The 25,325-nt window shown below is 46.8% G+C and overlaps 4 protein-coding genes and 1 long non-coding RNA gene across 5 annotated transcripts; 4 read left to right on the forward strand and 1 right to left on the reverse strand.

Annotated features, from left to right (window-relative positions):
* Nucleotides 1–2,680: 2,680 nt before the first annotated feature.
* Nucleotides 2,681–3,244, forward strand: LOC125283247 (interferon alpha-1/2-like). The gene has a single exon (XM_048223255.1). It carries the CDS (start codon nt 2,681–2,683, stop codon nt 3,242–3,244), a length of 564 nt encoding a protein of 187 aa, XP_048079212.1.
* A 654-nt stretch (nt 3,245–3,898) lies between these two features.
* On the reverse strand, nt 3,899–21,967 carry LOC130544025 (uncharacterized). The gene is made up of 4 exons (XR_008959887.1): nt 21,460–21,967; nt 15,591–15,770; nt 9,722–9,901; nt 3,899–4,032 (listed from the first exon to the last, which is right to left on the reverse strand). It is a non-coding gene; the product is annotated as an uncharacterized LOC130544025 (long non-coding RNA).
* Nucleotides 8,550–9,113, forward strand: LOC125283246 (interferon alpha-1/2-like). Its single transcript, XM_048223254.1, has one exon. It carries the CDS (start codon nt 8,550–8,552, stop codon nt 9,111–9,113), a length of 564 nt encoding a protein of 187 aa, XP_048079211.1.
* Nucleotides 14,419–14,982, forward strand: LOC125283243 (interferon alpha-1/2-like). Its single transcript, XM_048223250.1, has one exon. It carries the CDS (start codon nt 14,419–14,421, stop codon nt 14,980–14,982), a length of 564 nt encoding a protein of 187 aa, XP_048079207.1.
* Nucleotides 20,288–20,851, forward strand: LOC125283245 (interferon alpha-1/2-like). Its single transcript, XM_048223253.1, has one exon. The coding sequence runs from the start codon at nt 20,288–20,290 to the stop codon at nt 20,849–20,851; it is 564 nt and encodes a 187-aa protein (XP_048079210.1).
* Nucleotides 21,968–25,325: the final 3,358 nt, after the last annotated feature.

Below are 25,325 nucleotides of genomic sequence, written 5' to 3' on the forward strand. Positions count from 1 at the left end.
CTTGGCCTTAATATTAGGTGTATCAAGGCAAGCTTCCTGGCCTGAGTGGATTTCTCAAGTAGGTCGAGCGCTCAGGCAGGGCGAGTATCCTCTCTCCTTCCACGGAGGGTGAGCAGCTGGGGTGCTGGTCGCCAGCCTCTTGTGAGCTGGTTGGTGTGACTCCTCTCATCTCTCCTCACCGCTGAGCACATGTGGATTGAATGAAAGAAAACTCAGGTGGCTGGTCTTGCCAAGCTGAGGGCTGCCCGGGGCCCCAGGAGCTGGTCTCGTGTGAGCCTCTGGTCGAGGCAGCCACTTTCCTGACTTGGGGTAAATCGGTGCAGCCTTCATGCTCCCCCTCTGCCAGAGCTGACCCTCCCCAGTGTTGCCGCATCCAATTTTGCTAACGCACACTCTGGCATTTCCTCAGCAGAGAGGCCACTCTTTTCACTTCTGTGACGTTCAGACGGAACATCTGTCTTGCCCCCTCCCCCACACACCACTGTCATGTTTGGCTCTCTAGGAAAGTTGAAATGAGAAACAGAGAAACGGATGTTTTGAAAGTGATAGAGAAAACCGGTGCAGCCCCTTGGCCTTTCTTTCACTTCCTTTCGTATGATCCTCGCGATGACGTAGAACAGGAGGCAGGCGCAGCAAGTCGGGGTGTGTCCAGTAAAGCACTGTGGACAGATTAAGTCATGCAGATCTTCTTGGTGTGGTTACTGAAATTGAAAATGCAATAGCATGACTAAGGAGAGGCAAGAAGGCTGTTTCTCCCTGACGTCACAGCCTGGGCCTCGGCCCCCGCATTCTGAACACCAGGCAGATGACCACACTGAGATGCCTCACAGAAGGACGCAGACTGAAGGAACTACTCCAAGTCATTGGTTTTTTGTTGGAAGTTTCACCAGAGAGACAGAATCAGCGGGTTCCCCGTGCCCCGCTCAGCAATTACGAGCCTAACGAGTGTTCAGTAGTTTCAGTAAAATTGGAACAATAGGGGCGCCTGGGGGGCTCAGTCCCTTAAGGATCTGATTCTTACTCTCACCTCAGGCCTTGATCTCAGACTGTGAGTTCAAGCCCCACGTTGGGCTCCACCCTGTGTGTGGAGCCTACTAAAAAAAATGAAAAAATGGAAAAGTAAGAGCTGTCGTGACAAAATAAACACATTCCCAAACTCAAGGTGAAACGATTCCAATTGGGTCTTTCCTCTAGGTCGACAACACAATCGTTCACCCTCAGCATCTGAGGGCTGCTGACACTTTTGATGCCTGGTCAGGAGAGGAGGAGGAGGTCAGCACCGAGAGCTCGCGTCCCCGCACAAACACTCCAGGGGCGAGGGCAAGGACCTAGCGGCAGTAATGGCTTTGCTCACAAGGAAACCAGCCCCTGCACAGTTGGGGAACTGTCCTCAGGACATGGTGAGCCCGCCCTCAGGGAGTGAGTCCCGGAGAGCTCGGGTGGAAGACACTCAGTCACTCCAGAGGAAAAATGTTCCTAGAGGTGGTAACTACCTTGTGAGTGAGGTGTGCCTGGCAGAACAGAATCTTCACCCGTCCACGTCCCAGACGAGAACCAGGCCACCTGCTAGGGGCCGTGGCACAGCCTTGGAGCGGTCTAACACAACCTTATTTATCGTCTCTCATTGGGTTTTCTTGGGTCTTATACAAGAAACAATGACATAGAATTCTTGGATGACACACAAACTGTCTGCAAGATCCTTGCGACAAACCAGGAATAAGACCAATCACTTAGGATTGACAGAGTTTCTCTCCATCACTTCCTGGATCTCAATGTCTTACCTGGAGAGGTGATCCTTGCTTACTTTTGAGCTGCCATTGGCTGTCTTGTGGTGGTTGCTTGTCAGAGCTTTGATGTGATGTGGGCTTTGGCAATAAAATACCAATTATATTTTACTCTTTAGTTCTACAAAACTTGTCCAACACATCAGTAATTGTCTAGTGCTACACAGAAAAAATATTTTGACAATACCTTCAAGAGTGTCTAGTAGCAGGTGAAGTGAAAAATGATTTTGTCCTAGGAGGCAACACTGAAATTCAGTACACTAAAACCAGATGTTAAGTAAATCATTTAAGTTTTCACGTGATTCTAGTGATTTGGAATGATTTTAAATGTTTAAGTCCACTGAAATCGTTCTGTCTTTTCAGAAGTTGTTACTTTGCATATGTACTTCCTATGTTATAACTTATATCTGTAAAGAAGTTATAAGTCACTTATCAAATTTCCTTATTACTTCAGCATCAATAGCTTTAAAATTGAAGTTTTAGCTTAAAGTGTTTAGTCGATCTTAACCCTGAATTGGATAAACTTGACACTTTCCTTGAATCTATAAAGCACAGATAGAAATACAATGCACAACTCTCTCTCTATATAAATTGTGTATCCATGCTCTTAAGTTTTCTTGGAAGGTTGAATTAAAAGCATCCAGAAAGACTCTGGAGACAAGACACAATGATGAAAAAATAATACATGGTTGAGAAACCCATGCTCTAAACCCAAGTAGAAAGTGCCTAAGGAAAGCAAAAAGAGAAGTAGAAAGTAAGGGAAACGTTCAGAAATTGAAAACTCCTAAGTCCCCTACTTAAGGCACACGCACAAGGCAAGATGCTCAGAGAACCTAGAGCCACGGTTCCCAGACTTGCCCACCCCAGCCAGGCCAGCAGCCTCTGCAGGATCCCCAATGGCCCTGCCCTTCTCCTTCTTGGTGGCCCTGGTGGTGCTCAGCGGCAACTCCCTCTGCTCTCTGGGCTGTGACCTGCCTCAGAACCATGGCCTGTTTGCCTGGAGGGCCTTGACGCTCCTGGGACAAATGAAGAGAATGTCTGCTAGCTCTTGTGACGGGTACACACGTGACTTTGCCTTCCCCAAGGAGGTGGTTGATGGTAAGCAGTTGCAGAAGGCTCAAGCCTTCTCGGTCGTTTATGTGATGAACCAGAAGATCTTCCACGTCTTCTGCACAGAGGCCTCATCTGCTGCTTGGAACACGACCCTCCTAGAGGAATTCTGCTCGGGACTTTCTGAGCAGCTGAGCGTCCTGGAAGCCTGTCCCATGCAGGCGGCGGGATTGGGAGAGACTCCCGGCATGAATGTGGACTCCATCCTGAGGAACTACTTCCAAAGAATCTCCCTCTACCTGCAAGCGAAGCAATACAGCCCTTGTGCCTGGGAGACTGTCAGAGCAGAAATCACGAGCTCCTTGTTTTCTTCAACGATCTTGCAAGAAGGACTAAGGCGCAAGAAATGAGACCCATTTCAACACGGAAATGAATCTCTCTGACTGAGAATATCACACTTTCCCGACCGAGTGGGCCGTGTCAAAGACTCTCATTTCTGCTGTCCTGGTGACATGAACAGAGTCGATTTTTCCAGTGTTTCTAGAACATGTCAACCCCACAAGCAGTAGTTGCTTCCGGATGACCATGCTCATGTTTATTTATCTATTTAAATATTTATGTATGTAAATACTTTTAAGATTCAGATTATTTTATTCAGATATTATGTGCACCTTTACATTGCAGAATATAATAAAATCTATTTTTGATATTTAACCAGCTCGTCAATTTTTTCTTATTGAACTTTTTATGGGAGTTTTTTGAAAGGGTAACACCAAGTCCAATTGTGCAACTCCATTGGAAATCGGACGGCAGAATGCATTTACCTATCATACTACATTAACATCGGAAATACCAACGGACGTCCGCTAAGGCAACTTGCTCATAGCCCTTAGGCTTTAGGACAAAATAAATACAGTTCCAGGTATCTATATCGTTGGTGGTTGTAGGCATAGGAATTTATAAACAATCAGCATACTTAGTGTTATAATGAAGAAGGGAAGGAAGTAAATTCTCTCACCTGCAGCTAGAACAGAGAAGGTCAGCCAGTACACATGAAAGCGGTGGATCCCTCGACAGGGGACTGGTAGACGTGGAGGCACAAATGTCCAGTGTCAGGGGAGAGGTGAGCCGGCATTTGACAAGAAACACCACGGCTGAGGTCCATATCTAGCAGGGAAAGCCAGAGACAGAGGTGGTCCTGCGGGGAGACCGTGTAGTGTGAGAAACAGACATAAACTTGATTCTGAGGCTCTCCAACCGTGAAAGGGAGGGGACAGAAGAGCCACAGGGGAGACAGTGGACTTCTGGCCATACAGTACACGGGTCACAAGAGAGGATGCTGATGAGCGTATCTAAGGAAATAAATGTGCTTTGGGGAGCATCAGTGGATTCCTGGAAGATGTGGATTGCAACTGCCTGCTAAGTCAGAATAGATGCCTTTGCTGCCTTTCCTGAGAGTCGGTCTGGTGGAACGCAGAAGCAGAGACCGCCATGGAGCAGGTGGGAGCAGGAATAAGAGAAGTCAGCACCTCTGAAGTGGAGAAGAATACAGCATGGGATCTGGGAATAATGTGGGTGGGTTTTTGTGTGCATAATTTGCCCTTTCATGTCATTGCCTTCTTCCTGGGTCATCCATGGAACTGATGTTCTGGCAAATCATGTTAATGTCTTTAATATTGTATTCAGACCGAATCGTGACTTAACTACGTTCAACGGTGTATCCTGTCCTGATTCTTACTACCTTGCATTATCGGTGAACTGTTCAGCTTTAAGAACTCACTGGGCAGGAATAGATAACTCATTCAATCCTTCATCAAATTATCTATTCCTATTGATAAAATAACGGTTCCTTTGATTATTGGCTTTATTAAATAGGTTCCTTAACTCCTCATCGGGACCCTGTTTACTACAGCAGCTCTACGCCACATTTCGTTTTCTAAAGAGTCGGATACGATAAGAATTCTTTTCTGCTACTCACTGGCAATGTTTCCACATTTAGGAATACCATAATCTTTGGTGGATCCCCAAATAACAAAATTCTCATGCACATAAAGACTGACAGATGTTCTTCAACAATGAGCGTGGGAAACTGGGTCAGGCATTCTCTTTCTTAATATCCAGAGCAAAGAAAACACATTGGTCAAAATCAGATGAAAATACATGGATCATGGGAATCCATAGAGTAAGAGTGGGTTGAGTAAAATTCAGGAGTAAAAACAGATTGAACGATTATGGCAGAATATTGTGAATATTACCTGACCTCGTGCACTTTAAAGACACCTAGCATTGCGTCTTTCACCAAGGAATGATTTATATATGGTCCGTAAGTCTTATTTTTCTTCCCGAGACTGAGACAATTCAAGTGGACGCTGGGAGCACAGAGGTCTCCTATGCGGACGTGGCCCATAGCAGTGTCCCCAGCAGGGGTGACACCGACACGACACCAGCCGGCGGGGTAGCGGAAGGAAGTAAGGTTACTCCAGTGCCAGCTGCAAACTTCTGTTTCAACTGGCAGAAAAGTCTAGTGCCTTATGAGTATTTAGAAGGGATTCTGTCAACTTTTCCTTAGAACTTCAAGTCAGTCGTTCAGTTGACTCACACCACACCCCCTGGGACCACACACAACAAGAGACGACAACCCTCTGGCCTCTGAAGTGGAATCTGGAATCCTTGATCCCTCACACTCCCCTCCCGACCGATTTCATGCCATTTCCTCTCCTGGCTCTTCAATCCTCTGTCCATTTCTATCCATCGCACTTTCTAACAGGTGCTTCCAGACAAGCCATTATCTCACAACTCCTTAACGTTCGACCTCGGTACCTTCAGAATAATTCACTCCTCTGGGTTTCGACTTCTCTCCAAACAGCTGTATAAATACGCAGCATCCAAACGGAGATGTTGAGAAGATAGAGTTACGGATTTCAAGGATCTCAGAAGAGTTAGCCTGCAATCAGCTTTAGTGTTATCATCATAAAACGTCATCATCACTGTTCTTATCCAGAGGAAGAGCAGATCATTCAGGATCATTCCGTTCCCTTGGCCTTAATATTAGGTGTATCAAGGCAAGCTTCCTGGCCTGAGTGGATTTCTCAAGTAGGTCGAGCGCTCAGGCAGGGCGAGTATCCTCTCTCCTTCCACGGAGGGTGAGCAGCTGGGGTGCTGGTCGCCAGCCTCTTGTGAGCTGGTTGGTGTGACTCCTCTCATCTCTCCTCACCGCTGAGCACATGTGGATTGAATGAAAGAAAACTCAGGTGGCTGGTCTTGCCAAGCTGAGGGCTGCCCGGGGCCCCAGGAGCTGGTCTCGTGTGAGCCTCTGGTCGAGGCAGCCACTTTCCTGACTTGGGGTAAATCGGTGCAGCCTTCATGCTCCCCCTCTGCCAGAGCTGACCCTCCCCAGTGTTGCCGCATCCAATTTTGCTAACGCACACTCTGGCATTTCCTCAGCAGAGAGGCCACTCTTTTCACTTCTGTGACGTTCAGACGGAACATCTGTCTTGCCCCCTCCCCCACACACCACTGTCATGTTTGGCTCTCTAGGAAAGTTGAAATGAGAAACAGAGAAACGGATGTTTTGAAAGTGATAGAGAAAACCGGTGCAGCCCCTTGGCCTTTCTTTCACTTCCTTTCGTATGATCCTCGCGATGACGTAGAACAGGAGGCAGGCGCAGCAAGTCGGGGTGTGTCCAGTAAAGCACTGTGGACAGATTAAGTCATGCAGATCTTCTTGGTGTGGTTACTGAAATTGAAAATGCAATAGCATGACTAAGGAGAGGCAAGAAGGCTGTTTCTCCCTGACGTCACAGCCTGGGCCTCGGCCCCCGCATTCTGAACACCAGGCAGATGACCACACTGAGATGCCTCACAGAAGGACGCAGACTGAAGGAACTACTCCAAGTCATTGGTTTTTTGTTGGAAGTTTCACCAGAGAGACAGAATCAGCGGGTTCCCCGTGCCCCGCTCAGCAATTACGAGCCTAACGAGTGTTCAGTAGTTTCAGTAAAATTGGAACAATAGGGGCGCCTGGGGGGCTCAGTCCCTTAAGGATCTGATTCTTACTCTCACCTCAGGCCTTGATCTCAGACTGTGAGTTCAAGCCCCACGTTGGGCTCCACCCTGTGTGTGGAGCCTACTAAAAAAAATGAAAAAATGGAAAAGTAAGAGCTGTCGTGACAAAATAAACACATTCCCAAACTCAAGGTGAAACGATTCCAATTGGGTCTTTCCTCTAGGTCGACAACACAATCGTTCACCCTCAGCATCTGAGGGCTGCTGACACTTTTGATGCCTGGTCAGGAGAGGAGGAGGAGGTCAGCACCGAGAGCTCGCGTCCCCGCACAAACACTCCAGGGGCGAGGGCAAGGACCTAGCGGCAGTAATGGCTTTGCTCACAAGGAAACCAGCCCCTGCACAGTTGGGGAACTGTCCTCAGGACATGGTGAGCCCGCCCTCAGGGAGTGAGTCCCGGAGAGCTCGGGTGGAAGACACTCAGTCACTCCAGAGGAAAAATGTTCCTAGAGGTGGTAACTACCTTGTGAGTGAGGTGTGCCTGGCAGAACAGAATCTTCACCCGTCCACGTCCCAGACGAGAACCAGGCCACCTGCTAGGGGCCGTGGCACAGCCTTGGAGCGGTCTAACACAACCTTATTTATCGTCTCTCATTGGGTTTTCTTGGGTCTTATACAAGAAACAATGACATAGAATTCTTGGATGACACACAAACTGTCTGCAAGATCCTTGCGACAAACCAGGAATAAGACCAATCACTTAGGATTGACAGAGTTTCTCTCCATCACTTCCTGGATCTCAATGTCTTACCTGGAGAGGTGATCCTTGCTTACTTTTGAGCTGCCATTGGCTGTCTTGTGGTGGTTGCTTGTCAGAGCTTTGATGTGATGTGGGCTTTGGCAATAAAATACCAATTATATTTTACTCTTTAGTTCTACAAAACTTGTCCAACACATCAGTAATTGTCTAGTGCTACACAGAAAAAATATTTTGACAATACCTTCAAGAGTGTCTAGTAGCAGGTGAAGTGAAAAATGATTTTGTCCTAGGAGGCAACACTGAAATTCAGTACACTAAAACCAGATGTTAAGTAAATCATTTAAGTTTTCACGTGATTCTAGTGATTTGGAATGATTTTAAATGTTTAAGTCCACTGAAATCGTTCTGTCTTTTCAGAAGTTGTTACTTTGCATATGTACTTCCTATGTTATAACTTATATCTGTAAAGAAGTTATAAGTCACTTATCAAATTTCCTTATTACTTCAGCATCAATAGCTTTAAAATTGAAGTTTTAGCTTAAAGTGTTTAGTCGATCTTAACCCTGAATTGGATAAACTTGACACTTTCCTTGAATCTATAAAGCACAGATAGAAATACAATGCACAACTCTCTCTCTATATAAATTGTGTATCCATGCTCTTAAGTTTTCTTGGAAGGTTGAATTAAAAGCATCCAGAAAGACTCTGGAGACAAGACACAATGATGAAAAAATAATACATGGTTGAGAAACCCATGCTCTAAACCCAAGTAGAAAGTGCCTAAGGAAAGCAAAAAGAGAAGTAGAAAGTAAGGGAAACGTTCAGAAATTGAAAACTCCTAAGTCCCCTACTTAAGGCACACGCACAAGGCAAGATGCTCAGAGAACCTAGAGCCACGGTTCCCAGACTTGCCCACCCCAGCCAGGCCAGCAGCCTCTGCAGGATCCCCAATGGCCCTGCCCTTCTCCTTCTTGGTGGCCCTGGTGGTGCTCAGCGGCAACTCCCTCTGCTCTCTGGGCTGTGACCTGCCTCAGAACCATGGCCTGTTTGCCTGGAGGGCCTTGACGCTCCTGGGACAAATGAAGAGAATGTCTGCTAGCTCTTGTGACGGGTACACACGTGACTTTGCCTTCCCCAAGGAGGTGGTTGATGGTAAGCAGTTGCAGAAGGCTCAAGCCTTCTCGGTCGTTTATGTGATGAACCAGAAGATCTTCCACGTCTTCTGCACAGAGGCCTCATCTGCTGCTTGGAACACGACCCTCCTAGAGGAATTCTGCTCGGGACTTTCTGAGCAGCTGAGCGTCCTGGAAGCCTGTCCCATGCAGGCGGCGGGATTGGGAGAGACTCCCGGCATGAATGTGGACTCCATCCTGAGGAACTACTTCCAAAGAATCTCCCTCTACCTGCAAGCGAAGCAATACAGCCCTTGTGCCTGGGAGACTGTCAGAGCAGAAATCACGAGCTCCTTGTTTTCTTCAACGATCTTGCAAGAAGGACTAAGGCGCAAGAAATGAGACCCATTTCAACACGGAAATGAATCTCTCTGACTGAGAATATCACACTTTCCCGACCGAGTGGGCCGTGTCAAAGACTCTCATTTCTGCTGTCCTGGTGACATGAACAGAGTCGATTTTTCCAGTGTTTCTAGAACATGTCAACCCCACAAGCAGTAGTTGCTTCCGGATGACCATGCTCATGTTTATTTATCTATTTAAATATTTATGTATGTAAATACTTTTAAGATTCAGATTATTTTATTCAGATATTATGTGCACCTTTACATTGCAGAATATAATAAAATCTATTTTTGATATTTAACCAGCTCATCAATTTTTTCTTATTGAACTTTTTATGGGAGTGTTTTGAAAGGGTAACACCAAGTCCAATTGTGCAACTCCATTGGAAATCGGACGGCAGAATGCATTTACCTATCATACTACATTAACATCGGAAATACCAACGGACGTCCGCTAAGGCAACTTGCTCATAGCCCTTAGGCTTTAGGACAAAATAAATACAGTTCCAGGTATCTATATCGTTGGTGGTTGTAGGCATAGGAATTTATAAACAATCAGCATACTTAGTGTTATAATGAAGAAGGGAAGGAAGTAAATTCTCTCACCTGCAGCTAGAACGGAGAAGGTCAGCCAGTACACATGAAAGCGGTGGATCCCTCGACAGGGGACTGGTAGACGTGGAGGCACAAATGTCCAGTGTCAGGGGAGAGGTGAGCCGGCATTTGACAAGAAACACCACGGCTGAGGTCCATATCTAGCAGGGAAAGCCAGAGACAGAGGTGGTCCTGCGGGGAGACCGTGTAGTGTGAGAAACAGACATAAACTTGATTCTGAGGCTCTCCAACCGTGAAAGGGAGGGGACAGAAGAGCCACAGGGGAGACAGTGGACTTCTGGCCATACAGTACACGGGTCACAAGAGAGGATGCTGATGAGCGTATCTAAGGAAATAAATGTGCTTTGGGGAGCATCAGTGGATTCCTGGAAGATGTGGATTGCAACTGCCTGCTAAGTCAGAATAGATGCCTTTGCTGCCTTTCCTGAGAGTCGGTCTGGTGGAACGCAGAAGCAGAGACCGCCATGGAGCAGGTGGGAGCAGGAATAAGAGAAGTCAGCACCTCTGAAGTGGAGAAGAATACAGCATGGGATCTGGGAATAATGTGGGTGGGTTTTTGTGTGCATCATTTGCCCTTTCATGTCATTGCCTTCTTCCTGGGTCATCCATGGAACTGATGTTCTGGCAAATCATGTTAATGTCTTTAATATTGTATTCAGACCGAATCGTGACTTAACTACGTTCAACGGTGTATCCTGTCCTGATTCTTACTACCTTGCATTATCGGTGAACTGTTCAGCTTTAAGAACTCACTGGGCAGGAATAGATAACTCATTCAATCCTTCATGAAATTATCTATTCCTATTGATAAAATAACGGTTCCTTTGATTATTGGCTTTATTAAATAGGTTCCTTAACTCCTCATCGGGACCCTGTTTACTACAGCAGCTCTACGCCACATTTCGTTTTCTAAAGAGTCGGATACGATAAGAATTCTTTTCTGCTACTCACTGGCAATGTTTCCACATTTAGGAATACCATAATCTTTGGTGGATCCCCAAATAACAAAATTCTCATGCACATAAAGACTGACAGATGTTCTTCAACAATGAGCGTGGGAAACTGGGTCAGGCCTTCTCTTTCTTAATATCCAGAGCAAAGAAAACACATTGGTCAAAATCAGATGAAAATACATGGATCATGGGAATCCATAGAGTAAGAGTGGGTTGAGTAAAATTCAGGAGTAAAAACAGATTGAACGATTATGGCAGAATATTGTGAATATTACCTGACCTCGTGCACTTTAAAGACACCTAGCATTGCGTCTTTCACCAAGGAATGATTTATATATGGTCCGTAAGTCTTATTTTTCTTCCCGAGACTGAGACAATTCAAGTGGACGCTGGGAGCACAGAGGTCTCCTATGCGGACGTGGCCCATAGCAGTGTCCCCAGCAGGGGTGACACCGACACGACACCAGCCGGCGGGGTAGCGGAAGGAAGTAAGGTTACTCCAGTGCCAGCTGCAAACTTCTGTTTCAACTGGCAGAAAAGTCTAGTGCCTTATGAGTATTTAGAAGGGATTCTGTCAACTTTTCCTTAGAACTTCAAGTCAGTCGTTCAGTTGACTCACACCACACCCCCTGGGACCACACACAACAAGAGACGACAACCCTCTGGCCTCTGAAGTGGAATCTGGAATCCTTGATCCCTCACACTCCCCTCCCGACCGATTTCATGCCATTTGCTCTCCTGGCTCTTCAATCCTCTGTCCATTTCTATCCATCGCACTTTCTAACAGGTGCTTCCAGACAAGCCATTATCTCACAACTCCTTAACGTTCGACCTCGGTACCTTCAGAATAATTCACTCCTCTGGGTTTCGACTTCTCTCCAAACAGCTGTATAAATACGCAGCATCCAAACGGAGATGTTGAGAAGATAGAGTTACGGATTTCAAGGATCTCAGAAGAGTTAGCCTGCAATCAGCTTTAGTGTTATCATCATAAAACGTCATCATCACTGTTCTTATCCAGAGGAAGAGCAGATCATTCAGGATCATTCCGTTCCCTTGGCCTTAATATTAGGTGTATCAAGGCAAGCTTCCTGGCCTGAGTGGATTTCTCAAGTAGGTCGAGCGCTCAGGCAGGGCGAGTATCCTCTCTCCTTCCACGGAGGGTGAGCAGCTGGGGTGCTGGTCGCCAGCCTCTTGTGAGCTGGTTGGTGTGACTCCTCTCATCTCTCCTCACCGCTGAGCACATGTGGATTGAATGAAAGAAAACTCAGGTGGCTGGTCTTGCCAAGCTGAGGGCTGCCCGGGGCCCCAGGAGCTGGTCTCGTGTGAGCCTCTGGCCGAGGCAGCCACTTTCCTGACTTGGGGTAAATCGGTGCAGCCTTCATGCTCCCCCTCTGCCAGAGCTGACCCTCCCCAGTGTTGCCGCATCCAATTTTGCTAACGCACACTCTGGCATTTCCTCAGCAGAGAGGCCACTCTTTTCACTTCTGTGACGTTCAGACGGAACATCTGTCTTGCCCCCTCCCCCACACACCACTGTCATGTTTGGCTCTCTAGGAAAGTTGAAATGAGAAACAGAGAAACGGATGTTTTGAAAGTGATAGAGAAAACCGGTGCAGCCCCTTGGCCTTTCTTTCACTTCCTTTCGTATGATCCTCGCGATGACGTAGAACAGGAGGCAGGCGCAGCAAGTCGGGGTGTGTCCAGTAAAGCACTGTGGACAGATTAAGTCATGCAGATCTTCTTGGTGTGGTTACTGAAATTGAAAATGCAATAGCATGACTAAGGAGAGGCAAGAAGGCTGTTTCTCCCTGACGTCACAGCCTGGGCCTCGGCCCCCGCATTCTGAACACCAGGCAGATGACCACACTGAGATGCCTCACAGAAGGACGCAGACTGAAGGAACTACTCCAAGTCATTGGTTTTTTGTTGGAAGTTTCACCAGAGAGACAGAATCAGCGGGTTCCCCGTGCCCCGCTCAGCAATTACGAGCCTAACGAGTGTTCAGTAGTTTCAGTAAAATTGGAACAATAGGGGCGCCTGGGGGGCTCAGTCCCTTAAGGATCTGATTCTTACTCTCACCTCAGGCCTTGATCTCAGACTGTGAGTTCAAGCCCCACGTTGGGCTCCACCCTGTGTGTGGAGCCTACTAAAAAAAATGAAAAAATGGAAAAGTAAGAGCTGTCGTGACAAAATAAACACATTCCCAAACTCAAGGTGAAACGATTCCAATTGGGTCTTTCCTCTAGGTCGACAACACAATCGTTCACCCTCAGCATCTGAGGGCTGCTGACACTTTTGATGCCTGGTCAGGAGAGGAGGAGGAGGTCAGCACCGAGAGCTCGCGTCCCCGCACAAACACTCCAGGGGCGAGGGCAAGGACCTAGCGGCAGTAATGGCTTTGCTCACAAGGAAACCAGCCCCTGCACAGTTGGGGAACTGTCCTCAGGACATGGTGAGCCCGCCCTCAGGGAGTGAGTCCCGGAGAGCTCGGGTGGAAGACACTCAGTCACTCCAGAGGAAAAATGTTCCTAGAGGTGGTAACTACCTTGTGAGTGAGGTGTGCCTGGCAGAACAGAATCTTCACCCGTCCACGTCCCAGACGAGAACCAGGCCACCTGCTAGGGGCCGTGGCACAGCCTTGGAGCGGTCTAACACAACCTTATTTATCGTCTCTCATTGGGTTTTCTTGGGTCTTATACAAGAAACAATGACATAGAATTCTTGGATGACACACAAACTGTCTGCAAGATCCTTGCGACAAACCAGGAATAAGACCAATCACTTAGGATTGACAGAGTTTCTCTCCATCACTTCCTGGATCTCAATGTCTTACCTGGAGAGGTGATCCTTGCTTACTTTTGAGCTGCCATTGGCTGTCTTGTGGTGGTTGCTTGTCAGAGCTTTGATGTGATGTGGGCTTTGGCAATAAAATACCAATTATATTTTACTCTTTAGTTCTACAAAACTTGTCCAACACATCAGTAATTGTCTAGTGCTACACAGAAAAAATATTTTGACAATACCTTCAAGAGTGTCTAGTAGCAGGTGAAGTGAAAAATGATTTTGTCCTAGGAGGCAACACTGAAATTCAGTACACTAAAACCAGATGTTAAGTAAATCATTTAAGTTTTCACGTGATTCTAGTGATTTGGAATGATTTTAAATGTTTAAGTCCACTGAAATCGTTCTGTCTTTTCAGAAGTTGTTACTTTGCATATGTACTTCCTATGTTATAACTTATATCTGTAAAGAAGTTATAAGTCACTTATCAAATTTCCTTATTACTTCAGCATCAATAGCTTTAAAATTGAAGTTTTAGCTTAAAGTGTTTAGTCGATCTTAACCCTGAATTGGATAAACTTGACACTTTCCTTGAATCTATAAAGCACAGATAGAAATACAATGCACAACTCTCTCTCTATATAAATTGTGTATCCATGCTCTTAAGTTTTCTTGGAAGGTTGAATTAAAAGCATCCAGAAAGACTCTGGAGACAAGACACAATGATGAAAAAATAATACATGGTTGAGAAACCCATGCTCTAAACCCAAGTAGAAAGTGCCTAAGGAAAGCAAAAAGAGAAGTAGAAAGTAAGGGAAACGTTCAGAAATTGAAAACTCCTAAGTCCCCTACTTAAGGCACACGCACAAGGCAAGATGCTCAGAGAACCTAGAGCCACGGTTCCCAGACTTGCCCACCCCAGCCAGGCCAGCAGCCTCTGCAGGATCCCCAATGGCCCTGCCCTTCTCCTTCTTGGTGGCCCTGGTGGTGCTCAGCGGCAACTCCCTCTGCTCTCTGGGCTGTGACCTGCCTCAGAACCATGGCCTGTTTGCCTGGAGGGCCTTGACGCTCCTGGGACAAATGAAGAGAATGTCTGCTAGCTCTTGTGACGGGTACACACGTGACTTTGCCTTCCCCAAGGAGGTGGTTGATGGTAAGCAGTTGCAGAAGGCTCAAGCCTTCTCGGTCGTTTATGTGATGAACCAGAAGATCTTCCACGTCTTCTGCACAGAGGCCTCATCTGCTGCTTGGAACACGACCCTCCTAGAGGAATTCTGCTCGGGACTTTCTGAGCAGCTGAGCGTCCTGGAAGCCTGTCCCATGCAGGCGGCGGGATTGGGAGAGACTCCCGGCATGAATGTGGACTCCATCCTGAGGAACTACTTCCAAAGAATCTCCCTCTACCTGCAAGCGAAGCAATACAGCCCTTGTGCCTGGGAGACTGTCAGAGCAGAAATCACGAGCTCCTTGTTTTCTTCAACGATCTTGCAAGAAGGACTAAGGCGCAAGAAATGAGACCCATTTCAACACGGAAATGAATCTCTCTGACTGAGAATATCACACTTTCCCGACCGAGTGGGCCGTGTCAAAGACTCTCATTTCTGCTGTCCTGGTGACATGAACAGAGTCGATTTTTCCAGTGTTTCTAGAACATGTCAACCCCACAAGCAGTAGTTGCTTCCGGATGACCATGCTCATGTTTATTTATCTATTTAAATATTTATGTATGTAAATACTTTTAAGATTCAGATTATTTTATTCAGATATTATGTGCACCTTTACATTGCAGAATATAATAAAATCTATTTTTGATATTTAACCAGCTCATCAATTTTTTCTTATTGAACTTTTTATGGGAGTGTTTTGAAAGGGTAACACCAAGTCCAATTGTGCAACTCCATTGGAAATCGGACGGCAGAATGCATTTACCTATCATACTACATTAACATCGGAAATACCAACGGACGTCCGCTAAGGCAACTTGCTCATAGCCCTTAGGCTTTAGGACAAAATAAATACAGTTCCAGGTATCTATATCGTTGGTGGTTGTAGGCATAGGAATTTATAAACAATCAGCATACTTAGTGTTATAATGAAGAAGGGAAGGAAGTAAATTCTCTCACCTGCAGCTAGAACGGAGAAGGTCAGCCAGTACACATGAAAGCGGTGGATCCCTCGACAGGGGACTGGTAGACGTGGAGGCACAAATGTCCAGTGTCAGGGGAGAGGTGAGCCGGCATTTGACAAGAAACACCACGGCTGAGGTCCATATCTAGCAGGGAAAGCCAGAGACAGAGGTGGTCCTGCGGGGAGACCGTGTAGTGTGAGAAACAGACATAAACTTGATTCTGAGGCTCTCCAACCGTGAAAGGGAGGGGACAGAAGAGCCACAGGGGAGACAGTGGACTTCTGGCCATACAGTACACGGGTCACAAGAGAGGATGCTGATGAGCGTATCTAAGGAAATAAATGTGCTTTGGGGAGCATCAGTGGATTCCTGGAAGATGTGGATTGCAACTGCCTGCTAAGTCAGAATAGATGCCTTTGCTGCCTTTCCTGAGAGTCGGTCTGGTGGAACGCAGAAGCAGAGACCGCCATGGAGCAGGTGGGAGCAGGAATAAGAGAAGTCAGCACCTCTGAAGTGGAGAAGAATACAGCATGGGATCTGGGAATAATGTGGGTGGGTTTTTGTGTGCATCATTTGCCCTTTCATGTCATTGCCTTCTTCCTGGGTCATCCATGGAACTGATGTTCTGGCAAATCATGTTAATGTCTTTAATATTGTATTCAGACCGAATCGTGACTTAACTACGTTCAACGGTGTATCCTGTCCTGATTCTTACTACCTTGCATTATCGGTGAACTGTTCAGCTTTAAGAACTCACTGGGCAGGAATAGATAACTCATTCAATCCTTCATCCAATTATCTATTCCTATTGATAAAATAACGGTTCCTTTGATTATTGGCTTTATTAAATAGGTTCCTTAACTCCTCATCGGGACCCTGTTTACTACAGCAGCTCTACGCCACATTTCGTTTTCTAAAGAGTCGGATACGATAAGAATTCTTTTCTGCTACTCACTGGCAATGTTTCCACATTTAGGAATACCATAATCTTTGGTGGATCCCCAAATAACAAAATTCTCATGCACATAAAGACTGACAGATGTTCTTCAACAATGAGCGTGGGAAACTGGGTCAGGCATTCTCTTTCTTAATATCCAGAGCAAAGAAAACACATTGGTCAAAATCAGATGAAAATACATGGATCATGGGAATCCATAGAGTAAGAGTGGGTTGAGTAAAATTCAGGAGTAAAAACAGATTGAACGATTATGGCAGAATATTGTGAATATTACCTGACCTCGTGCACTTTAAAGACACCTAGCATTGCGTCTTTCACCAAGGAATGATTTATATATGGTCCGTAAGTCTTATTTTTCTTCCCGAGACTGAGACAATTCAAGTGGACGCTGGGAGCACAGAGGTCTCCTATGCGGACGTGGCCCATAGCAGTGTCCCCAGCAGGGGTGACACCGACACGACACCAGCCGGCGGGGTAGCGGAAGGAAGTAAGGTTACTCCAGTGCCAGCTGCAAACTTCTGTTTCAACTGGCAGAAAAGTCTAGTGCCTTATGAGTATTTAGAAGGGATTCTGTCAACTTTTCCTTAGAACTTCAAGTCAGTCGTTCAGTTGACTCACACCACACCCCCTGGGACCACACACAACAAGAGACGACAACCCTCTGGCCTCTGAAGTGGAATCTGGAATCCTTGATCCCTCACACTCCCCTCCCGACCGATTTCATGCCATTTCCTCTCCTGGCTCTTCAATCCTCTGTCCATTTCTATCCATCGCACTTTCTAACAGGTGCTTCCAGACAAGCCATTATCTCACAACTCCTTAACGTTCGACCTCGGTACCTTCAGAATAATTCACTCCTCTGGGTTTCGACTTCTCTCCAAACAGCTGTATAAATACGCCGCATCCAAACGGAGATGTTGAGAAGATAGAGTTACGGATTTCAAGGATCTCAGAAGAGTTAGCCTGCAATCAGCTTTAGTGTTATCATCATAAAACGTCATCATCACTGTTCTTATCCAGAGGAAGAGCAGATCATTCAGGATCATTCCGTTCCCTTGGCCTTAATATTAGGTGTATCAAGGCAAGCTTCCTGGCCTGAGTGGATTTCTCAAGTAGGTCGAGCGCTCAGGCAGGGCGAGTATCCTCTCTCCTTCCACGGAGGGTGAGCAGCTGGGGTGCTGGTCGCCAGCCTCTTGTGAGCTGGTTGGTGTGACTCCTCTCATCTCTCCTCACCGCTGAGCACATGTGGATTGAATGAAAGAAAACTCAGGTGGCTGGTCTTGCCAAGCTGAGGGCTGCCCGGGGCCCCAGGAGCTGGTCTCGTGTGAGCCTCTGGCCGAGGCAGCCACTTTCCTGACTTGGGGTAAATCGGTGCAGCCTTCATGCTCCCCCTCTGCCAGAGCTGACCCTCCCCAGTGTTGCCGCATCCAATTTTGCTAACGCACACTCTGGCATTTCCTCAGCAGAGAGGCCACTCTTTTCACTTCTGTGACGTTCAGACGGAACATCTGTCTTGCCCCCTCCCCCACACACCACTGTCATGTTTGGCTCTCTAGGAAAGTTGAAATGAGAAACAGAGAAACGGATGTTTTGAAAGTGATAGAGAAAACCGGTGCAGCCCCTTGGCCTTTCTTTCACTTCCTTTCGTATGATCCTCGCGATGACGTAGAACAGGAGGCAGGCGCAGCAAGTCGGGGTGTGTCCAGTAAAGCACTGTGGACAGATTAAGTCATGCAGATCTTCTTGGTGTGGTTACTGAAATTGAAAATGCAATAGCATGACTAAGGAGAGGCAAGAAGGCTGTTTCTCCCTGACGTCACAGCCTGGGCCTCGGCCCCCGCATTCTGAACACCAGGCAGATGACCACACTGAGATGCCTCACAGAAGGACGCAGACTGAAGGAACTACTCCAAGTCATTGGTTTTTTGTTGGAAGTTTCACCAGAGAGACAGAATCAGCGGGTTCCCCGTGCCCCGCTCAGCAATTACGAGCCTAACGAGTGTTCAGTAGTTTCAGTAAAATTGGAACAATAGGGGCGCCTGGGGGGCTCAGTCCCTTAAGGATCTGATTCTTACTCTCACCTCAGGCCTTGATCTCAGACTGTGAGTTCAAGCCCCACGTTGGGCTCCACCCTGTGTGTGGAGCCTACTAAAAAAAATGAAAAAATGGAAAAGTAAGAGCTGTCGTGACAAAATAAACACATTCCCAAACTCAAGGTGAAACGATTCCAATTGGGTCTTTCCTCTAGGTCGACAACACAATCGTTCACCCTCAGCATCTGAGGGCTGCTGACACTTTTGATGCCTGGTCAGGAGAGGAGGAGGAGGTCAGCACCGAGAGCTCGCGTCCCCGCACAAACACTCCAGGGGCGAGGGCAAGGACCTAGCGGCAGTAATGGCTTTGCTCACAAGGAAACCAGCCCCTGCACAGTTGGGGAACTGTCCTCAGGACATGGTGAGCCCGCCCTCAGGGAGTGAGTCCCGGAGAGCTCGGGTGGAAGACACTCAGTCACTCCAGAGGAAAAATGTTCCTAGAGGTGGTAACTACCTTGTGAGTGAGGTGTGCCTGGCAGAACAGAATCTTCACCCGTCCACGTCCCAGACGAGAACCAGGCCACCTGCTAGGGGCCGTGGCACAGCCTTGGAGCGGTCTAACACAACCTTATTTATCGTCTCTCATTGGGTTTTCTTGGGTCTTATACAAGAAACAATGACATAGAATTCTTGGATGACACACAAACTGTCTGCAAGATCCTTGCGACAAACCAGGAATAAGACCAATCACTTAGGATTGACAGAGTTTCTCTCCATCACTTCCTGGATCTCAATGTCTTACCTGGAGAGGTGATCCTTGCTTACTTTTGAGCTGCCATTGGCTGTCTTGTGGTGGTTGCTTGTCAGAGCTTTGATGTGATGTGGGCTTTGGCAATAAAATACCAATTATATTTTACTCTTTAGTTCTACAAAACTTGTCCAACACATCAGTAATTGTCTAGTGCTACACAGAAAAAATATTTTGACAATACCTTCAAGAGTGTCTAGTAGCAGGTGAAGTGAAAAATGATTTTGTCCTAGGAGGCAACACTGAAATTCAGTACACTAAAACCAGATGTTAAGTAAATCATTTAAGTTTTCACGTGATTCTAGTGATTTGGAATGATTTTAAATGTTTAAGTCCACTGAAATCGTTCTGTCTTTTCAGAAGTTGTTACTTTGCATATGTACTTCCTATGTTACAACTTATATCTGTAAAGAAGTTATAAGTCACTTATCAAATTTCCTTATTACTTCAGCATCAATAGCTTTAAAATTGAAGTTTTAGCTTAAAGTGTTTAGTCGATCTTAACCCTGAATTGGATAAACTTGACACTTTCCTTGAATCTATAAAGCACAGATAGAAATACAATGCACAACTCTCTCTCTATATAAATTGTGTATCCATGCTCTTAAGTTTTCTTGGAAGGTTGAATTAAAAGCATCCAGAAAGACTCTGGAGACAAGACACAATGATGAAAAAATAATACATGGTTGAGAAACCCATGCTCTAAACCCAAGTAGAAAGTGCCTAAGGAAAGCAAAAAGAGAAGTAGAAAGTAAGGGAAACGTTCAGAAATTGAAAACTCCTAAGTCCCCTACTTAAGGCACACGCACAAGGCAAGATGCTCAGAGAACCTAGAGCCACGGTTCCCAGACTTGCCCACCCCAGCCAGGCCAGCAGCCTCTGCAGGATCCCCAATGGCCCTGCCCTTCTCCTTCTTGGTGGCCCTGGTGGTGCTCAGCGGCAACTCCCTCTGCTCTCTGGGCTGTGACCTGCCTCAGAACCATGGCCTGTTTGCCTGGAGGGCCTTGACGCTCCTGGGACAAATGAAGAGAATGTCTGCTAGCTCTTGTGACGGGTACACACGTGACTTTGCCTTCCCCAAGGAGGTGGTTGATGGTAAGCAGTTGCAGAAGGCTCAAGCCTTCTCGGTCGTTTATGTGATGAACCAGAAGATCTTCCACGTCTTCTGCACAGAGGCCTCATCTGCTGCTTGGAACACGACCCTCCTAGAGGAATTCTGCTCGGGACTTTCTGAGCAGCTGAGCGTCCTGGAAGCCTGTCCCATGCAGGCGGCGGGATTGGGAGAGACTCCCGGCATGAATGTGGACTCCATCCTGAGGAACTACTTCCAAAGAATCTCCCTCTACCTGCAAGCGAAGCAATACAGCCCTTGTGCCTGGGAGACTGTCAGAGCAGAAATCACGAGCTCCTTGTTTTCTTCAACGATCTTGCAAGAAGGACTAAGGCGCAAGAAATGAGACCCATTTCAACACGGAAATGAATCTCTCTGACTGAGAATATCACACTTTCCCGACCGAGTGGGCCGTGTCAAAGACTCTCATTTCTGCTGTCCTGGTGACATGAACAGAGTCGATTTTTCCAGTGTTTCTAGAACATGTCAACCCCACAAGCAGTAGTTGCTTCCGGATGACCATGCTCATGTTTATTTATCTATTTAAATATTTATGTATGTAAATACTTTTAAGATTCAGATTATTTTATTCAGATATTATGTGCACCTTTACATTGCAGAATATAATAAAATCTATTTTTGATATTTAACCAGCTCATCAATTTTTTCTTATTGAACTTTTTATGGGAGTTTTTTGAAAGGGTAACACCAAGTCCAATTGTGCAACTCCATTGGAAATCGGACGGCAGAATGCATTTACCTATTATACTACATTAACATCGGAAATACCAACGGACGTCCGCTAAGGCAACTTGCTCATAGCCCTTAGGCTTTAGGACAAAATAAATACAGTTCCAGGTATCTATATCGTTGGTGGTTGTAGGCATAGGAATTTATAAACAATCAGCATACTTAGTGTTATAATGAAGAAGGGAAGGAAGTAAATTCTCTCACCTGCAGCTAGAACGGAGAAGGTCAGCCAGTACACATGAAAGCGGTGGATCCCTCGACAGGGGACTGGTAGACGTGGAGGCACAAATGTCCAGTGTCAGGGGAGAGGTGAGCCGGCATTTGACAAGAAACACCACGGCTGAGGTCCATATCTAGCAGGGAAAGCCAGAGACAGAGGTGGTCCTGCGGGGAGACCGTGTAGTGTGAGAAACAGACATAAACTTGATTCTGAGGCTCTCCAACCGTGAAAGGGAGGGGACAGAAGAGCCACAGGGGAGACAGTGGACTTCTGGCCATACAGTACACGGGTCACAAGAGAGGATGCTGATGAGCGTATCTAAGGAAATAAATGTGCTTTGGGGAGCATCAGTGGATTCCTGGAAGATGTGGATTGCAACTGCCTGCTAAGTCAGAATAGATGCCTTTGCTGCCTTTCCTGAGAGTCGGTCTGGTGGAACGCAGAAGCAGAGACCGCCATGGAGCAGGTGGGAGCAGGAATAAGAGAAGTCAGCACCTCTGAAGTGGAGAAGAATACAGCATGGGATCTGGGAATAATGTGGGTGGGTTTTTGTGTGCATCATTTGCCCTTTCATGTCATTGCCTTCTTCCTGGGTCATCCATGGAACTGATGTTCTGGCAAATCATGTTAATGTCTTTAATATTGTATTCAGACCGAATCGTGACTTAACTACGTTCAACGGTGTATCCTGTCCTGATTCTTACTACCTTGCATTATCGGTGAACTGTTCAGCTTTAAGAACTCACTGGGCAGGAATAGATAACTCATTCAATCCTTCATGAAATTATCTATTCCTATTGATAAAATAACGGTTCCTTTGATTATTGGCTTTATTAAATAGGTTCCTTAACTCCTCATCGGGACCCTGTTTACTACAGCAGCTCTACGCCACATTTCGTTTTCTAAAGAGTCGGATACGATAAGAATTCTTTTCTGCTACTCACTGGCAATGTTTCCACATTTAGGAATACCATAATCTTTGGTGGATCCCCAAATAACAAAATTCTCATGCACATAAAGACTGACAGATGTTCTTCAACAATGAGCGTGGGAAACTGGGTCAGGCATTCTCTTTCTTAATATCCAGAGCAAAGAAAACACATTGGTCAAAATCAGATGAAAATACATGGATCATGGGAATCCATAGAGTAAGAGTGGGTTGAGTAAAATTCAGGAGTAAAAACAGATTGAACGATTATGGCAGAATATTGTGAATATTACCTGACCTCGTGCACTTTAAAGACACCTAGCATTGCGTCTTTCACCAAGGAATGATTTATATATGGTCCGTAAGTCTTATTTTTCTTCCCGAGACTGAGACAATTCAAGTGGACGCTGGGAGCACAGAGGTCTCCTATGCGGACGTGGCCCATAGCAGTGTCCCCAGCAGGGGTGACACCGACACGACACCAGCCGGCGGGGTAGCGGAAGGAAGTAAGGTTACTCCAGTGCCAGCTGCAAACTTCTGTTTCAACTGGCAGAAAAGTCTAGTGCCTTATGAGTATTTAGAAGGGATTCTGTCAACTTTTCCTTAGAACTTCAAGTCAGTCGTTCAGTTGACTCACACCACACCCCCTGGGACCACACACAACAAGAGACGACAACCCTCTGGCCTCTGAAGTGGAATCTGGAATCCTTGATCCCTCACACTCCCCTCCCGACCGATTTCATGCCATTTGCTCTCCTGGCTCTTCAATCCTCTGTCCATTTCTATCCATCGCACTTTCTAACAGGTGCTTCCAGACAAGCCATTATCTCACAACTCCTTAACGTTCGACCTCGGTACCTTCAGAATAATTCACTCCTCTGGGTTTCGACTTCTCTCCAAACAGCTGTATAAATACGCAGCATCCAAACGGAGATGTTGAGAAGATAGAGTTACGGATTTCAAGGATCTCAGAAGAGTTAGCCTGCAATCAGCTTTAGTGTTATCATCATAAAACGTCATCATCACTGTTCTTATCCAGAGGAAGAGCAGATCATTCAGGATCATTCCGTTCCCTTGGCCTTAATATTAGGTGTATCAAGGCAAGCTTCCTGGCCTGAGTGGATTTCTCAAGTAGGTCGAGCGCTCAGGCAGGGCGAGTATCCTCTCTCCTTCCACGGAGGGTGAGCAGCTGGGGTGCTGGTCGCCAGCCTCTTGTGAGCTGGTTGGTGTGACTCCTCTCATCTCTCCTCACCGCTGAGCACATGTGGATTGAATGAAAGAAAACTCAGGTGGCTGGTCTTGCCAAGCTGAGGGCTGCCCGGGGCCCCAGGAGCTGGTCTCGTGTGAGCCTCTGGCCGAGGCAGCCACTTTCCTGACTTGGGGTAAATCGGTGCAGCCTTCATGCTCCCCCTCTGCCAGAGCTGACCCTCCCCAGTGTTGCCGCATCCAATTTTGCTAACGCACACTCTGGCATTTCCTCAGCAGAGAGGCCACTCTTTTCACTTCTGTGACGTTCAGACGGAACATCTGTCTTGCCCCCTCCCCCACACACCACTGTCATGTTTGGCTCTCTAGGAAAGTTGAAATGAGAAACAGAGAAACGGATGTTTTGAAAGTGATAGAGAAAACCGGTGCAGCCCCTTGGCCTTTCTTTCACTTCCTTTCGTATGATCCTCGCGATGACGTAGAACAGGAGGCAGGCACAGCAAGTCGGGGTGTGTCCAGTAAAGCACTGTGGACAGATTAAGTCATGCAGATCTTCTTGGTGTGGTTACTGAAATTGAAAATGCAATAGCATGACTAAGGAGAGGCAAGAAGGCTGTTTCTCCCTGACGTCACAGCCTGGGCCTCGGCCCCCGCATTCTGAACACCAGGCAGATGACCACACTGAGATGCCTCACAGAAGGACGCAGACTGAAGGAACTACTCCAAGTCATTGGTTTTTTGTTGGAAGTTTCACCAGAGAGACAGAATCAGCGGGTTCCCCGTGCCCCGCTCAGCAATTACGAGCCTAACGAGTGTTCAGTAGTTTCAGTAAAATTGGAACAATAGGGGCGCCTGGGGGGCTCAGTCCCTTAAGGATCTGATTCTTACTCTCACCTCAGGCCTTGATCTCAGACTGTGAGTTCAAGCCCCACGTTGGGCTCCACCCTGTGTGTGGAGCCTACTAAAAAAAATGAAAAAAATGGAAAAGTAAGAGCTGTCGTGACAAAATAAACACATTCCCAAACTCAAGGTGAAACGATTCCAATTGGGTCTTTCCTCTAGGTCGACAACACAATCGTTCACCCTCAGCATCTGAGGGCTGCTGACACTTTTGATGCCTGGTCAGGAGAGGAGGAGGAGGTCAGCACCGAGAGCTCGCGTCCCCGCACAAACACTCCAGGGGCGAGGGCAAGGACCTAGCGGCAGTAATGGCTTTGCTCACAAGGAAACCAGCCCCTGCACAGTTGGGGAACTGTCCTCAGGACATGGTGAGCCCGCCCTCAGGGAGTGAGTCCCGGAGAGCTCGGGTGGAAGACACTCAGTCACTCCAGAGGAAAAATGTTCCTAGAGGTGGTAACTACCTTGTGAGTGAGGTGTGCCTGGCAGAACAGAATCTTCACCCGTCCACGTCCCAGACGAGAACCAGGCCACCTGCTAGGGGCCGTGGCACAGCCTTGGAGCGGTCTAACACAACCTTATTTATCGTCTCTCATTGGGTTTTCTTGGGTCTTATACAAGAAACAATGACATAGAATTCTTGGATGACACACAAACTGTCTGCAAGATCCTTGCGACAAACCAGGAATAAGACCAATCACTTAGGATTGACAGAGTTTCTCTCCATCACTTCCTGGATCTCAATGTCTTACCTGGAGAGGTGATCCTTGCTTACTTTTGAGCTGCCATTGGCTGTCTTGTGGTGGTTGCTTGTCAGAG

The sequence above is a fragment of the Ursus arctos genome, unplaced genomic scaffold (assembly GCF_023065955.2).
Source record: "Ursus arctos isolate Adak ecotype North America unplaced genomic scaffold, UrsArc2.0 scaffold_18, whole genome shotgun sequence".
Lineage (NCBI taxonomy): Eukaryota > Metazoa > Chordata > Mammalia > Carnivora > Ursidae > Ursus > Ursus arctos.

Coding starts and splice junctions, on each gene's coding strand:
- LOC125283245 (XM_048223253.1), top strand. CDS start 20,288: ATGGCCCTGCCCTTCTCCTTCTTGGTGGCCCTGGTGGTGCTCAGCGGC.
- LOC125283247 (XM_048223255.1), top strand. CDS start 2,681: ATGGCCCTGCCCTTCTCCTTCTTGGTGGCCCTGGTGGTGCTCAGCGGC.
- LOC125283243 (XM_048223250.1), top strand. CDS start 14,419: ATGGCCCTGCCCTTCTCCTTCTTGGTGGCCCTGGTGGTGCTCAGCGGC.
- LOC125283246 (XM_048223254.1), top strand. CDS start 8,550: ATGGCCCTGCCCTTCTCCTTCTTGGTGGCCCTGGTGGTGCTCAGCGGC.